Source organism: Equus caballus, chromosome 23 (assembly GCF_041296265.1).
Source record: "Equus caballus isolate H_3958 breed thoroughbred chromosome 23, TB-T2T, whole genome shotgun sequence".
Classification (NCBI taxonomy): domain Eukaryota; kingdom Metazoa; phylum Chordata; class Mammalia; order Perissodactyla; family Equidae; genus Equus; species Equus caballus.
Genome location: NC_091706.1, coordinates 16794504 through 16810664, shown reverse-complemented (window position 1 = coordinate 16810664; position 16161 = coordinate 16794504). Strand labels below are relative to the sequence as shown.

General features: G+C 42.5%; 1 protein-coding gene across 18 annotated transcripts in view; it reads left to right on the top strand.

Annotated features, from left to right (window-relative positions):
• NTRK2 (neurotrophic receptor tyrosine kinase 2) overlaps positions 1 to 15124 on the top strand; it is a 345316-nt gene extending 330192 nt beyond the window's left edge. For all 18 annotated transcript variants that reach the window (XM_070248576.1, XM_014735383.3, XM_070248573.1 and 15 more), the window contains 2 exons: positions 8354 to 8512; positions 9379 to 15124. In XM_070248576.1, coding sequence (XP_070104677.1) covers positions 8354 to 8512; positions 9379 to 9564 — 345 coding nt within the window. In that variant the 3' untranslated portion in view covers positions 9565 to 15124. The remainder of the gene's footprint in view (positions 1 to 8353; positions 8513 to 9378) is intronic.
• The last annotated feature ends 1037 nt before the right edge of the window (positions 15125 to 16161 follow it).

Here is a 16161-nt window from a genome sequence, read left to right as displayed (position 1 = left end):
ACTTTCAAGTCTTACTATTTAAGAAATACATTTTGTAAGGCTATAGCTGCTATAGATAGTGACTCATCTGATGGATCTGGGCAAAGTCAGTTGAAAACCTTTTGGAAAGAATTCACCAGTCTAGGTGCCATTAAGAACATTTGTGATTCATGGAAAGAGGGCAAAATATCAACATTAATAGGAGTTTGGAAGAAGTTGATTCCAACCCTCATGGATGACTTTGAGGGGTTCAAGGCTTCAGAGGAGGAAGTAACTGCAAAGGTGGTGGCAATAATGAGAGAGCTAGAATTACAAGTGAAACCTGAAAATATGACTGCATTGCTGCAACCTCATGATAAAACTGTAATGGACGAGGAGTTGCTTCTAATGGACGAGCAAAGAAAGTAGTTTCTTGAGATGGAATCTACTCCTAGTGAAGATTGTTGAAATGACAACAAAGGATTTCAAATATGACATAAACCTAGTCGATAAAGCTGCAGGAGGGTTTGAGAGGGTTGACTCCAATATTGAAAGATGTTCTACTGTGGGTAAAATGCTATCAAACAGCATCGCATGCAACAGAGAAATCATTTGTGAAAGGAAGAGTCAATCACTGTGGCAAACTTCATTGTCACCTTATTTTAAGAAATTGCCAAAGCCACCCCAAACGTCACCAGTCACCACTCTGATCAGTCAGCAGACATCAACATCAAGGCAAGACCCCCCACCAGCAAAAAGATTATGGCTCCCTGAGTGCTCAGATGATGGCCAGCAATTTTTAGCGATTTTTTTAATTAAGGTATGTACATTTTTTTAGACATAATGTTATTGCACACTTAATAGACTACAGTATAGTGTAAACATAACTTTTATATGCACTGGGAAACCCAAAAATTTGTGTGACTCACTTTATTGTGCTAATTCCTTTATTGTGGTGGTCTGGAACTGAACTAGCAACATCTCCGAGATATGGCTGTATTCAGAGCTGTTCTTGCTCCCCCAGAGTGTTCTGGAATCAGAAGGGGGAGCATTAGCAAGGACACATTATGCAATGAATGTTTTCATCCCCCTAAAATTAATATGTTGAAGCTCTAGCCCCCAGTGCAGCTGTATTTGGAGATGGAGCCTCTGAGGAAGTAATTAAGGTTAAACGAGGTTATGAGGTGGGGCCCTGATCCAATAAGATTAGTGTTCTTGTAAAAAGAGACACCAGAAACTCACTTTCTCTCTGCACACGCACAGCTCTGCACCGCCATCTGCAAGCCAGGAAGAGAGCTCTCATCAGAAATCAAAATGGCTGGAACCTTGATCTTGGACTTCTAGCCTCTAGAACTGTGATAAAATAAATGTCTGTTGCTTTAGCCACCCAGTTTATGGTATTTTGTTATGGCATCCTGAGCTGACTAATGCCTTCCCGATCCCTGGACTGACTCCATGTCAGACTTGAGGCAGAACAGAAAGAGCGCCACGCGTTTGGAGAGCTGAGTCCTGGTGTAGATGCTACCGCTCCTTCTTGGCTGTGTGGTTTTGGTTAGGTCGCTTTGCCTCTGGGCCTGGAGATTCCTCATCTCGTCAGCTGGGATAAAAGAAAATGCCTGACTTGCCCCACAGGATTACTGGACAGTCAAATACTTGGCATAACAACAGCAGCTAATACTTTTTGCACGTTTACTATGTATTGGGCATTATTCTAAGAATTTATTTATTCTTAAGTCAGGTTCACTGAGGTATAATGTAAATATAGTAAAATTCACCTCTTTGAGTGCATAGTTCTGAGTTTTGGCAAACCCAGTCATTTAATTGCCACCACAATCAAAACGTAGAACACCACCATCACCTCCCAGAATTCCCTTGTGCACCTGTATGGCAAGCTCCCCTACCAATTCCCAGCCACTGACAACCATAGGTTTTCTAGACCTATAGCTTTGCTTTTTCAAGAATGTCATATAAATGGCATCATACAATGGCACCACAGAGCTTTGCTAACAGCAACTCATTTAATCTTCACAAACACATTTTGAGGTCGGTACAATTATTATAGAATAAACTGATGTGGAAGTGCTATGAAAAAGCAAAAGAAGTGTTAGACAGACATGAAGTATTAATATTATTATTTGTATTCTTATTATTTCATGGTAGAATAAGGGCAAAATCAATTCTCAGTGGAAATTTTGTACTGAATTTGCTTTATCTGCTCCCATAGAATCCAAGTGTCAGAAGACAGTGATGATGGCTCTATGACTTTCCCCTTCAAAACATGATCATCTGCCTTGTTCTGACAGGAAAGAGATTTAATTATGAAAAAAAGTATTCACAAAAATATTGTTAGAATAAGGTCCGGCATACCCTCTCTTTGACTGATCCAAAAATAGTTGGTCCTGAAGCTACTAAGTCATAACCCTTATGTCTATGACCAGATTGGTAATGGTAAAAGAAAATGAAAGATTCCCTAGGCTGCAAATAACAATTTCAAGTGTAGTGATGGTCAGTTCCCACTGAAAGAGAGACGGTGACTAGGCTCTCACCAGCACTTCCCCTGACTCAACCTGAGCGCTCCTTCAAGACTTCTAGGCAAGACAGGAAAGGCAGAATTTCTTCCCACGAAGTATCCCCAGGTTCAGCAGCCACATGCCATGGAGGCACTCCATCACTCTTTGTAATAGGAGAACTCTGATCTTCCTGGATGTGGTCATAAAGCGCCCACAGTTTGACCACAATGGTTCCAGATTCTCCAAGGAGAATATTTTGTGTAAATTGTTTCTCTCTCCTTTTTTTAACTTCATATTACAGATGCCACACATAATAAATAAGTAAATAAGGTCCAGCTATTTCTCAGAGTTTACAGCTTTCATGAATTTTTAAGGAACAGATGAGGAGAAACTGCTGAAACAAAGCAGTCGGGTGTAGGGTGTGTGAGGATGTCTAGGAGATTCTTCAATATTTAATGCAGCCAAAAGCCTCTGACGACTGAGCATCTCTTAATGGGGTTTGCCCTTTGGCCTGCATGTTTCTAAAGGAGTAAAATGTTTGGCTTCCAAACAAGCCATCACTCACTCAGTGAGTAAATATCACAAGCGGAAAGTGGCCTCCCAGGCATCATTGGTCTTTGCTAGTTGAGTTTAGAAGGCCCCAGATTAGCATTATTCACCTTTAAATCATCAGTGGTTTCAAAGCCAGCTAGGCGTTTGCTCTGGAGCTATAGAAAGGCTCCAGCTTACCATTTTGCCTCTCATAAGCATAGACTGGAGACTAGGCGTCACCATGGACAGAGAATGAGTTGGGATGGGGAGAAGCACAATCATTTGGGGAAATAAAAAAAGAATCAGTCACGACTGAACGAAACATTGGAATTTGAAATGGGACTGGACAAGTGAGATTTGAGAGGAATTCAAAGAAAGGGAAGCAGGAATGGACTGGGCAACACTGAGAATAATGGATGCTCTTGGAGAACTGAAGAGAAGATGATGAGGCAGCAAGGAGGATGGTAGATGCATTTTATGTGAAGTCCAACAGAAGGAGAGCTAAGCTTGTCATCTCCTCTCTCGTCTCCCAATGTACCTGGAAAATTGGTTATGCATTCCTCATTAAGTTGTATCAGGGATAAAGATGCTTTGTATATTTGTAAAAAATGAAAAGAACCCAGGCTCCCAGCATGAATAGTAGTGGGATAGAGAGATGTCTTCTATACTGTTGGCCACCAGTTTATATCTACACTTACTCAGCAGGTTCCTCGACTTCCTTAAATCCTAGTTTTCCAATGTAGAAAAAGAAATCATATTGTTTGTTAAGCCATGGGGAAATTTTCACAATTTATAACTCAATGACCTAAGAGAATGTACTGAAAGAGTATTTCTTGGGTAAGAAATAAATATTGTAGTTAAACAATTAGATGTGTCCCATTTGTTTTAAAAATAATGAAATCATTGATTTCTAATGCAAGACAGTTTCACCAAGTTCCTTTAAGTATTCTCTTCAGGATTTATTGTCTTAATTATCTTTCCAACAGGTAGATTTAAAGGATGCTCGGGCCCAGGTATTTGGACCAGACCACAGTTGTTAGTTTTGTTTTTAACCAGATCATCCTATACACGTCACCGTCAAAATTAGGAGGTGTCATGGAAATAAACATTAAAAGCTAAACAAACAGTTCTCATCTTAATATGTTTTAAAAAACAGAATCCATTATTTTCTGTAACTTGATTTATTTTAGGCACTGTGGAATTTCTTTGTGGCCATGGGCCTCAGACATCGCTGTGGTTAGCTTCGCTGATTTAAGCTAGTTGCAATTATTAGCAGCCATGATGGTCATTCAGTCCTTTTCTTTTTAATGGTTTAACTTTCTTCTTTAGTCCCTGTTGTTTGTCTACAGCCTCAGAAGATACGAGATGCTAGTCACCACCTGTAGAACAATGCTCCCTCATATTATGCGTTCGGACTTTTTCCTAGACTGCATTTCCAGATTGAATAGTTCCAGGTCTGTACCATAGACCCCTATGTCCACTGTATAGATGGCAAACCGAGGGATGAATGGGATTTCTCACACTGCTCAGAGCTCTCGTACTCCTCTGAACCCCAATATTTTTGGTTGCATTTTAAGAAGTCACCAATTTTATTAAATGGTTCTTATCTGTAGCATGAAATAGGTGAGCCTGTTTCTGTCCATGTAATCTAAGGCTTAGGTCTATTAGGAGTTTAGAGTAGTTATTGGAGGATGGACTGGAAGGTAGGGAACACTGATCTCTTTGAAAGAACACATTGAGAATTCCTCCCTAAATATCAGCACTCACAAGAAACGCACTTGAAGCAATGGAATGCTTACCAACCTACTTCCTCAGGTCCTGCAAGACATCACTGATTAGTGTTCATCCCTCTTGATGCAACAGATACTTTAGCAAATGAAAGGAGTGCCTGCAGTGTTATCAGAGCTGTACTAAGGGGTACTGGACTTCTTGGTGCTTAGAAAACTCACTGAGCTGAGGAAGGAAGTCACTGAGCTGAGGAAGTCACTGAGGGAGGAAGAGTTCCTTGAAATGGTGAACTTGAGCTTGCCTTTAGGAGACCTTCGAGAAATAGGTAGAAAGGAAAGGAGATCCGACTTTCCAAGAGGCAGGAGTAGGTTCGGCCTGGGCAAGGAGCCACACCTAAGCTTGCTGGCTGAATACAGAACACGTGTTAGAGACTGCAGAAGCCGGGAACACAGGGAGACCCAGCAGAATGACCTCAAGATGTTCAGGGGGGAGAGGTTATGTGTGTGGCTTTAGGTATGCTACCTAAACTCTCTGAACTTTGGGGACATTATTTGTAATATGAAGACAAGCTAATGTCTACCCCAGAGGGTGACTATCGGGTTCCTGTGAGATCACGGGGTGGAAATTCTTTGTAAAAGTGAGGTACTATGTGTTGATGGGTGATTATGGTGGCAAAGTGGTGGTAGGTGATTACAGAACCAGTGTTTTGTGCTAGAAGTAACTAAGCTGGTTTAACCTGTCACATTTTACCAACAAGGAGATAAGCAGACCTAAGGTGACTTACCTAAGCTGGTTAATAGCACAGCAGGAACTAGAAACCCAGGTCCAAGTCAACTCCCATCTAACTGGATTTCCCATCCTGCATCGGTTCATTCTGGTGAGTTTAGTGAGGAGCATGCGGCCTGACCCAGCCTGAGCCCGGAGCGCCTCTCAGGCACGCTGGCATCTCCCGCAGTGGAAGCTGCAGTCCTGCCGCCCAGTGTCACGCTGGGATCACGTTCCCTCTCACAAATATCAGAGGGTGTGAGGGCAAGTTGCCAGGTAGCACAATGCAAAACAACTGTCTCACTGTGTTTGTTGCTGCACAGTATGTGGCTTGTGAGGTCCAAAAGCCACGGGGTGACCGGGACTGGAATGTGACAGTAATTTGTAACAACGGTGGCTTTTTTTTTTTTTGTCTACTTTTGTGACATGCTCCAAAATCTGGAGAAAGGACTGCAAAAGAAAATGCTCAGAAATGTTCTAAACAGGTTTAGAAAACTTGTGAACCCTGTCTGAACTCTGATTCGATTCTCCCACCACTCACCCATTTGACATGAGGACCAGGAGAACATTATTTATAACAGCATGTGTGAAATCCCAGAAGGGACTCTTGAAAGAATCAAAGTGAAAACTCTGTCCCAAAGAGACTGCAAGCACAAAATAAATGATCAGGTGGGAAAACATGTAAATCAAAATTTGAATCTTTTTTTTCACCTTTAAAGGAAACAGGAGCTTTTTCTTTGGCCTTTAGGAACACAGGACAGAGAGCCAGATAGAGTAGGTACAGCAATCAGAGGAGCCCCAGCGCCCCCGTCACGGCAGAGGGAGGAGTATGGGAGAGACGTGTGTGTTGACTCTTCTTCTTGTTCCAGAATGGCTGCTTCCTATTGGGAAAATAAGATAGTAAAGGCTACACGGAAGAAAGTAAAACCTTGAAAGCATTTAGTGAATTAAAATTTAGGAAGCACTTTTGCAAATATTGTCTGCTTGGGTATTCACCTGATGACAACCCTGGGAGGTATTTATTGGTATGCACATTTTATAGTTAGAGAAACTAAGACACAGAGAGGTTTGGCAACTCGTCAGGTTTACCCAGCTAGAAAATAGCGCGCTGGAGCGTGCACCGGAACCCAGAGTTTCTAACGTCATGCACTGAGTGCTGTCCACTGCACAGTGGCTGGAAATGCACAAGGCACGTGGAAAGCCTGGTCTGTCGCCGGGTTAACCCAGCCCAGAATGTGGTGTTTAGCTGTCTGGTTCTAGGAGATGCATGTAAGTGGTTCTCTGTCTCGCTCCCTGTCCCCCACAAACACACATTTCAAATGAGTTTTCTACCACCATCCTTTCTGGCCAGTGAGTGCCTCTGTCACGTGGGCTGTGTTTGGAAATCAACTCTGATGGTGAGTATGGTCATCACCTGCAGGCCTGTCCAGGCATCTCCATGAGGAAAATCTGTGCTCACTGAATAGCGACTACCTGTCACTTCGGGGTGAGAGGCAAGTGAGGAAATCGAAAGCTGATGGAAGGCAACTGCCTCTACTTAGTGTATGAGCTTTTGGTATATTCAAAGCTGAACAGTGAAGATATGGGGGCAGCTTACCCTCGAGCCAGCAAGTTATGTCCCTATCAATCAGATTTGGAGTCATAGTACAGAGAAGAATAGAAAAAGACCCTCTTCTCTTACAGTCGCGCTGTCTTTGACGCTAAGAGCATCATTTGAAATCACCAACCACATTAGACGTCTCTGATGCTCTCAGCTCCTTGTGCTCTGAGGTTGAGTGGCGTTTTTCAGGTAGTTAGTCCATTTCCTTCCTTTCATGAGTCAGAAATAGATCCTGAGACTTAGAATTGGGCAGAAACTCGACGTGGCATTAGTCTCAGGACTCAGGCGCTGAGTCTAACCCTGCTGTGGGCTCACCTGCTGCCTGGAGTCAGGCACGGCTTTTGGGCTGGTAGTGCTGGGTTTACCAGCATGAAAAGTGGGACCTACCACCCCAAGGACTGCCGTGCAGAAAGCTCATCATGGCTTTAAAATCAGACAGACTTCATGGGCTACAAACCCGAAAATGGAATTCTAAACTTTTCTCCAGGAAGTAGGGCATCATAAACAAGTCTCCTTTGTCAAACAAAGTTCTCTTTGCTTATGCTAATGCTCTTGCCATCCGATGCCTCAGCTCTGGTGTTATTACTAAAATGGATTTTTCAAAAGTTGTGCTTACTTTTGTAAATAAGCTCAGTTGCACAGTGTAGAGGAAAGCCCTGAGCTCGGAGTCCAAAGACCTGACTTCTTTGTGTCCACAGCAACCTGAACCTCAGTTGCCTCATCTGTAAAGTGGGAATAATCTGTGCCCTGCCCATTGCTGGGTTGTGGCAAGGTGTTCGAGGCAGGGCTGTCCACTCGCCCTAACACCTTAAAGCAGAAGGAAGCTCTGGCCTTGCTAAGGAAGCAGAGTCATCTGGTGGGCCATTTCAGATGCAGAGCACCTTATTGATATCCTGTTCAAAATCATCTTGTTAATGAGAAGATAGAGTCATCTTCCTACCAGAAAGTCCATGTGTTTTTTATCCAAGATGAACATCCACCCAATCGTCATCTCTGCTCCTATCTAGTTTCTAGAAAGGGAGAATTGCAAATACCTTTCATGTGAAAAAAGTATTTTGACCATCCTTTGCCCTCTATCTCTGTTGCTTGAGATTATAAAGAAATTGTATTTTCCTTAAGTGTTTATAAACAATTAAAATAAATACAAATAAAGGAAAGGAAAAAAACATCCCCTACATCTCTCTTCCACTCCTTTTTCCCTGAGCGTGGGAACTTGGTTTTGAGGTGACTGATGCCCCCTTGTTCACCCCTTTTCCGCCAGGTTGGTGGCCACACGATGCTCCCCATTCGCTGGATGCCTCCAGAGAGCATCATGTACAGGAAGTTCACCACAGAAAGTGACGTCTGGAGCCTGGGGGTCGTGTTGTGGGAGATCTTCACGTACGGCAAACAGCCCTGGTATCAGCTGTCGAACAATGAGGTAAGCGGTTGCCGGGCAGGACACCCCCAAGGGCTGATGCCAAGGGGAATCCCTCAACTGGAAGTCAGGACACCATCTTATGTGGCTCTGTTGGGAGCAGCCCCTCCCAAAGGGGCTGCCGTGTGCCTAGATGTCACGGCTGAAGCGTAGTCACTCTCCACATTTCAGAGTTCTAGAGCAAGCAGAGCAGTGTGTGCTGACAGGCCTGTGGTTCTCTGGTGATGGGACTGGGAATTACTTGGTGCTGCTCATCTAGTAAGTTAATAACAGGCGTAGCATCCCGCACTCTAAGCATCCAGCTAGTTTTTTGGTCTTGTTCCGATAAGGTTTCAAGTTTCTTTCCTCTTTGCACATTTCACTAGAACATTTACTTCTGGTGAAAACCTCAAGCTCTTTGTTTTCCCATCATAATTCTTTTGCAAATATGTCTACCTCTGAGGCATACTTCTGGGTCAGGTACCTCATATCTTCTTCAGGCCCACATCCGTCCTTTATCTGATTCCCTCATGGAAAACGACCGCCCAGGTCTATAGCCTGAGGTTAACTGGCCAGTCAGCGTCCTAACACAAAAGTGACCCGGGTTACGTCTCAGGCCAGCACAACTGAAACACACTGGAATGCTGGGGTGAGATTCGGGAGCATTCCATACAGATAAATGATTTCTCTGCCAGTTTGGTGAAATCACTATGGCTTGCAAAGTGAATACAAAGCAGTGAAATTAACCATGATATACCAACTATAATAGTTGCTCTCTTCCTTCTGGAGAAAGTAAACATCAAGGGGTTTCTTTAAAGCAGCCCTCATTTATTTTATCTGCCTGGTTTTTCCTCCTGTCTGATCCTGTCTTTGATCTCCATCCTGTCCAGGTGATAGAATGCATCACTCAGGGCAGGGTCTTGCAGCGACCTCGAACATGCCCCCAGGAGGTCTACGAGTTGATGCTGGGGTGCTGGCAGCGGGAGCCCCACATGAGGAAGAACATCAAGGGCATCCACACGCTCCTTCAGAACTTGGCCAAGGCATCTCCAGTCTACCTGGATATTCTAGGCTAGGGCCCTTCCCCAGGTCGATCCTTCCCAAAGCACCTCCTCAGATGGGCCGAGAGGATGAACGTCTTTTAACTGCCGCTGGATGCCATCAATCTGCTGTTCTTCACTCTGACAGCGTTAACAACAGAGACACTGAGAAGCTTTCAGAGGGAAGCAATGTGTACTTCTCCATCCGTAGACACAGTATGGACTTCTTTTTGGCATTATCTCTTTCTCTCTTTCCATCTCCTTTGGTTTGTTCCCTAGGTTTTTTTCTTCTTTTTTTCCTTTCTTTTTTGTCTTTCCTGCTTCACAGTCCTTACCTTCCTTTTTAAATCAATCTGGCTTCTGCATTACTATTAACTCTGCATAGACAAAGGCCTTAACAAACCTAATTTGTTATATCAGCAGACACTCCAGTTTGCCCACCACAACTAACAATGCCTTGTTGTATTCCTGCCTTTGATGTGGATGAAAAAAAGGGAAAACAAATATTTGACTTAAACTTTGTCACTTCTGCTGTACAGACATCGAGAGTTTCTATGGATTCACTTCTATTTATTTATTATTATTACTGTTCTTATTATTTTGGATGGCTTAAGCCTGTGTATGAAGAAGGAAAACTTGTGTTCAATCTGGGAAGCTTTTATCTATGGGAGATTAAAACCAGAGAGAAAGAAGATTTATTATAAACTGCAGTATGAGAGGAACAAAGACAACCATTGGGATCAGCTGGCGTCGGTCCCTGCTTAGGAAAACCCCAGCGACTGTTAGCTGGGAGGAATGTATTCGGCACCTTCCCCTGAGGACCTTTCTGAGGAGTAAAAAGACTGTTGAATTCTGTGCCGTGGACTCTTCTTTTCCCATCACCGGAAACACTAGAGTGTAGTAGAGGGAAAAGATGGCTTCCGTGAGACGCAAGATGGCGCATCACACGCTCAGACGGTCTTGTCTTTGTAGATCGTGGTGATAGCACTGGTTTGTTTTTCCAAGTGTTATTCACTGAGGCTTTATCAAGTTCAGTTGAAAATAGGTGGATTCTTATCCAGAGATCATTTCAGGGTCAGATGGGAAAGCCAAGGACTTGGAAAGGTAGGACAAGCTATAAATTCAGAGGCAAGTTTCTCTTATATTGAACTTTTCAGATAGCACTTCTCTCCAACCCCTACCCTCCACCTGACCCATCCTTTTAACTGTGCAAGCAAAAATGTGCATGGTCTTCGTCGATTAATACCTGTGTGCAGAACTACCGCTCCAGACGTCGTGCCCCTGATAGGTAGAGCAGATCCTTAAGAGGTATCACTTATATAATTAGGGGAAGCTAATGGAGTTCATTAGCTGAGTATAAATATCTCTGGGTCTTATGGTGGTGATGGGTTTTAACAAATATGTACCCTGAAGCCTGGAAGTCTCCATCCACGCGGCACCCACTGTGGGACTGGGGGAAGGGCAGTCAATCCCGGAGGGAAAGGAAACCTCACCTGGGGCATCACCTGCATTGATGCCCAGTGTACACAGGCCAAGACCTTGCTCTGGGCTCTGGTTGGGAGAGTGGTTTCATTCCAAGTGTACTCCATTGTCAGTATGCTGTTTTGTTTTCTTCACTCCATTAAAAGAAGTAAAAATAAAAAATTAGGCACAGCATGCCAATAGGAGGCTATGCCCAGGTCAAGCTTTGGAGGTGTGCTTCTGGGCATAGTCATGGGTTTTGCAAAAAGAGATTGTAAATTTAAATAGAAATTTACAGTTATTTGATGATCAGTTACACCAAGGAAGAAAAATATTTCTGTTCCACAAGAAAACTTGCTACCCTCTGTGAGGGGAATTTTGCTAACTTGACACCTTTATAACATGAGCCAGATTGAAAAGGAGTGATTTTAATTCATCTTAGGTCATTTTATTTCATATTTGTTTCTGAAGGTGCAATTGCTCTGTTTAGGTTTTTCTTACGCCCTTAAGTACTGGAGCACCTTATTTTCCATTATAGGCTTTGAAAGTCAGTTGTCAAAAAATCAATAGTGTCGATTAACTGAGAACAAAAGGAAATCCAGTAGCATCTGCAGTCAAGTGAAGAGGGTTGGACAAGACGAACCCTGGTCCCTTCAAGTTCTGTGCTGGCCTATGAGATGTGAGAGTTGAGCTGTTTGTTCTTTGTAGGTGAAAAACCACCCCTCCAGAATACACATAATAATATAATGAAAGCCATATCTCCATGATATATACCTGCACGTATATATCCTACAAGGACCCATGGTACTGTGCAAACACTGTGGCACTCTGTGAAGCGGTAAAGAAGGGGCAGATTTGTATAAAACTCTTCTAGATTCCATCAGCAATGACCTAAAAACCTACACAGGTTTGTCTTTCTGCGCGACTGGCCAGTTGCTCTGGGGGAAGAAGCTGCAAGTTATTTGTTTTATTTTAACAGACAGCAAAAGAGGTAATACCCTAGGAAATCAAATTTAAGGAGGGCTGTGCAGTTTTAGAGCAAGGCCTTGTTTAAGGCAAATCAGAAGACGGGAGCATTCCATTCCATTCCTGTGTTGTTTTCCTCTGAAGGAAAAAAGAAAAAAAATGTCTCCTTACCTTCTGACAGATCCCTCAAGGTCTTGAAATAAAAGGTTCTATGCAAGCACGAAGTTTTATAGTTCTTTCTATTGCTGATTATTATTTTTTTCCTCTGTTGTCTCAAGAGTATGTACTGATTTCAGAGATGTCTCTCTCATTGAAAGAACACCAGATTGCTTTTGAAGTAGCTGAATGAACCACAGACTGTCTTAAAACATTCATCGCTGTCCTCCACAATCCCCTCTTCTCTATGCTCTTCCAATTTTTAGAAAAGGAGTGTTCTCATTCTAGAAAGTAATGATCACAGAATATGGCCTGCCATCAAATTCCTTCAAAACTACAACAGTCATAGTGACATGCCTAATTCTCTAGCCCAAACTCAGTCTGACAAACATTTCCACTGGTAAATTGTTTAATAGTTTTCCAAACGCTTTTTACATATGTTAGCAAATTATTCCCGTTTTTTGTAGGTGAGGAGATTGAGACTTGGAGAAGTTAAATGGCATGCTAGAAATCCCCAGGCTAGCTTCTGGCACCACTGGGACTTATGGAAGTATTCTGACTCTGAAGTTCATGATTCTGTCCACTAGAGACTCTAACATACAAGCAAGCCGGCCAGGAAAGAAAGCATGTTAACAAGTTCATGAACCAGGATACGAAGTTAGAACGAAATGAACCACATGAGATGACAAGCAACTGAGATATCGTGATATATAATCATGCTCATAGCTTCAGCTAAATCCTTGTACACTGAACCCACGTCATAATCACGCTTATTTAGAAAACATTTGAACTATGCTATTAGGATTATATCAGAACTCATATTATACGTATGTGTTCACACCAACGCTACCTGTGGTATTTTCATGTATTTATATGTGTGTTATAAATACTTGATTTCTACATATATGAACACACATGCATAGTTTGTGTGATTATGTATAAATTTATAGGCACACAGTAATAGAGATAATTATAAGTAGGGTGCAGTAGGAATAATTTGCTTAAAATCTGCTAAGTAACCAAAACTTTTTAATGTCCTGTTGCTGTTAGTGCTTCCATTCTCCACGTGGGTAGGACTGCATCGCACTTTTCAGCTCTGTGCCGTACAACATGGGTAGAAGACATAGTTCAGGTAATGTGCTTCCCAGAACAACTGAATCGAAGCCATCCCGCGACACTGAGTCCTTTCTCTGGCTCCTTGCAAAGGAAAATGCAGACTGAAATAGATCTCCTTCTGTAAAGGTCCAGGAAAGGAAAATTGATTTTTTTTCATCTTTTTGCACATTTGTATCATGCTCACCTCATTCCACCGTGACCCCTTTACACTTGTGTTCAGAGTCCAGGCATTCCAGAAGAGAACTGAAATGTTGGCAGCCCAGTGTCTTGAAGGTCAATGGTGAGACTCCAAGACCCCACAGCCAGGTGAGCGATGCTTAGGAATCCCCACATTCAAGCAGGAATGCAAGAAACAGCAGTGCAAAATGCCGCCTTGGCAAAGAGCCGTGACAGCAGGATGCCCTGGTCAGAAATAGACTTTTCTTTTTAACCTTTCCTTTTGCAAATTGGACCTTCTATGATGCCAATAACATTAAATTGTGTGTCTGATTAAACACGTGACTGCGTACACACATACCCTCAATTCTCTGGCTCTTTTTTTTCCCCATTTGAGGATTTTTATTTCCAATGTTGAGTTTTGTTTTGGCCCCATATCAGTGTTAGAGAAAATCTCACGAGGGGAACGGCCAGTGACCCCACTCCTCAGATGGCTGGATGAGCAATGAAAGCAGTTTCTTCACAGTGCATCATTGCGGAATGCGGAGACTCCCGAGGTTGTGATAGCAAATATTATCCTCAAGAATTAGGGCTGGGAGGGATTTGTAGTTAAACGTGACAGCTCATGAAGAGGTATTTTCTTGGTGTCAGGGCTAGAATGAATCACTGCTGCTCAAGTCAGAGGCTCTTGAATATCCTTAGTTTTTCATTTTTTCCCATTCTTTCCCTTTTACCTTTATTTATGTATTTATTTATTTCTATATATTTTTTGCTCCATTCATCACAAACACAAAGCAAAGCAAAAAATATATATATATGTGTATATGTGTTGCAGGCAAAACACTGTGAATTTCACAACAGCAACCAAGCAACTACTTTGCCATCTGAACATACGTCTCAGGAGACGAAATGGGAAAACATGGGGATGTCATTTTTTTAGTCTATGCATTCTAGGCCAGGTCTGTGTTTGTTTTATTTCTTTGGTCTGTGCATTAATGAAAATGATCCCGCGTGAAGGCTGGCTGAATGTTCAGCATACTGGAGCAAGCATAATAAAGCTGCTAATAGCCACACGTTTGAACTGGAAAAAAAAAAAAATCGGAGAAAATGAAATGAAATGTAAAGGCCTATATCTTGCAGCTTGTATATCTTACTCTTGCTTTAAAAATGTATAAAACAGCTGGAAATGTTTTAAATACAAAGTCTTTGAATTAAATGTGGATTTTAAATATGTAATCCCTTGACAAACGACCAAATTATGGTGAAATATTGCTCCCTGCATTCATCGATCATTACCTATCACTTACAAATCTGCCTAGAGATGTGGACACTCTCTGCATTTGCTTCTGTACATGGAGAGATGTTTGTAAATATCCAGGCCGTATACACACACACATTTCAATCTCTCTCTGAAGATATATTGCCCCTTTAATTGTGACCTGGTATTTGGAACTCTCCTTTTATTTGCTTTCTTTTTCTTTAATGTGATGTCTCTGTGCTGATACTTACTGGTTCTTGTTTTGCGATCTGTTTCGAGGTCCATTGCTTTACTAAGACCCACTGCATCTTGGCTGATTTCAAAGTGACACCAGAATATCAGTGTTTAAAAAAAAAGTTTTGTTTGTAAATCACGTGACCAGCTTCTCTCAACCTGACATGGAAAGTCTCTTGTACTACAGTGTACTTAATAAAAATGATGTCTTACAATAAATAACATCCTCGAAAGAGACACCAAAAGTGACATGATGACTACTTTAAAAATGTATAGAACTTTCACAAGGCCTGGTGTGCTCTTTTTTCTGTCTGTCTGTCTGTATTTTAGATATGGCCACTGAAGATGCCTGCAGTGTTCATTAGTTGAAGGCAATGAGAGTAAGTGGCCTTTGGTACCAGTTCCCTGGCTGAGCCCTCCATAACCTGACACTTTGAACTTATCTCTTAGAGAACTGCAACATCACTGTCCAATAGAACTTTCTGCAATGATATAAATATTCTATCTGCACTGTCCAATGTGGCTAGTTGGCACTTGACATGTGGTCAGTGTGACTGAAGAACTGAATTTTAAATCTGATTTCATTTCAAGTAGTTTACATTTAAATAGCCACATGTGGCTCAAGATTTCCATGTTAGACAGCACCGACTTAGAAGATAGAATCATCCTGATTTCTAACAGATCACACCTAAGAAACCCACCAAGGGAAATGTCGTGTATCGTGGCCTCTTAGGGTTGGGGCAATTTTGAGGATCATAATGACCCAAGCGCAGAAGTAGCCAAGTTGAAAATGCCACATTCTCTTGGTCTCTCTGTTAACCAGTGTTTCCTAAATCAGAGAGGCGAGGGACGACAAAATGAGAGTGGCTTAGCATGGGCTCCAAGGCTGTCTCTTCCTCGCCGCTGGAGCACTCCGCCCACATTTCTACGTCTCAGTATCTCCCAGTCTTGTTTCTCAGTGTTGACCTCCTCCCTGCAGCCTCGTCTGAGAGCCAGGAGACATCTGGACAGCATTCCTGGTGGGGGCTGCAGGAACATAAAAGTTGGCAGTAGGCTGTCCCCAAATCAAACTCCTCAGGAACTTCGCCTCATGAAAAGCCCTCTTACTGCGCAGATGTATTTTCCTTGAGTTAAAAAAATCCGACCAAGCTAAACTCAGCAGAGACTCAGGGAACTCAAAACTGCGTGAAAGGGGAAGAGAACTTGTCCAGAAATCCAAATAGCACCACGTGTCCCTGTGGGATCAAAGAGTATCTCCCACTCAAACAAAATGTGGATTAAAGGAC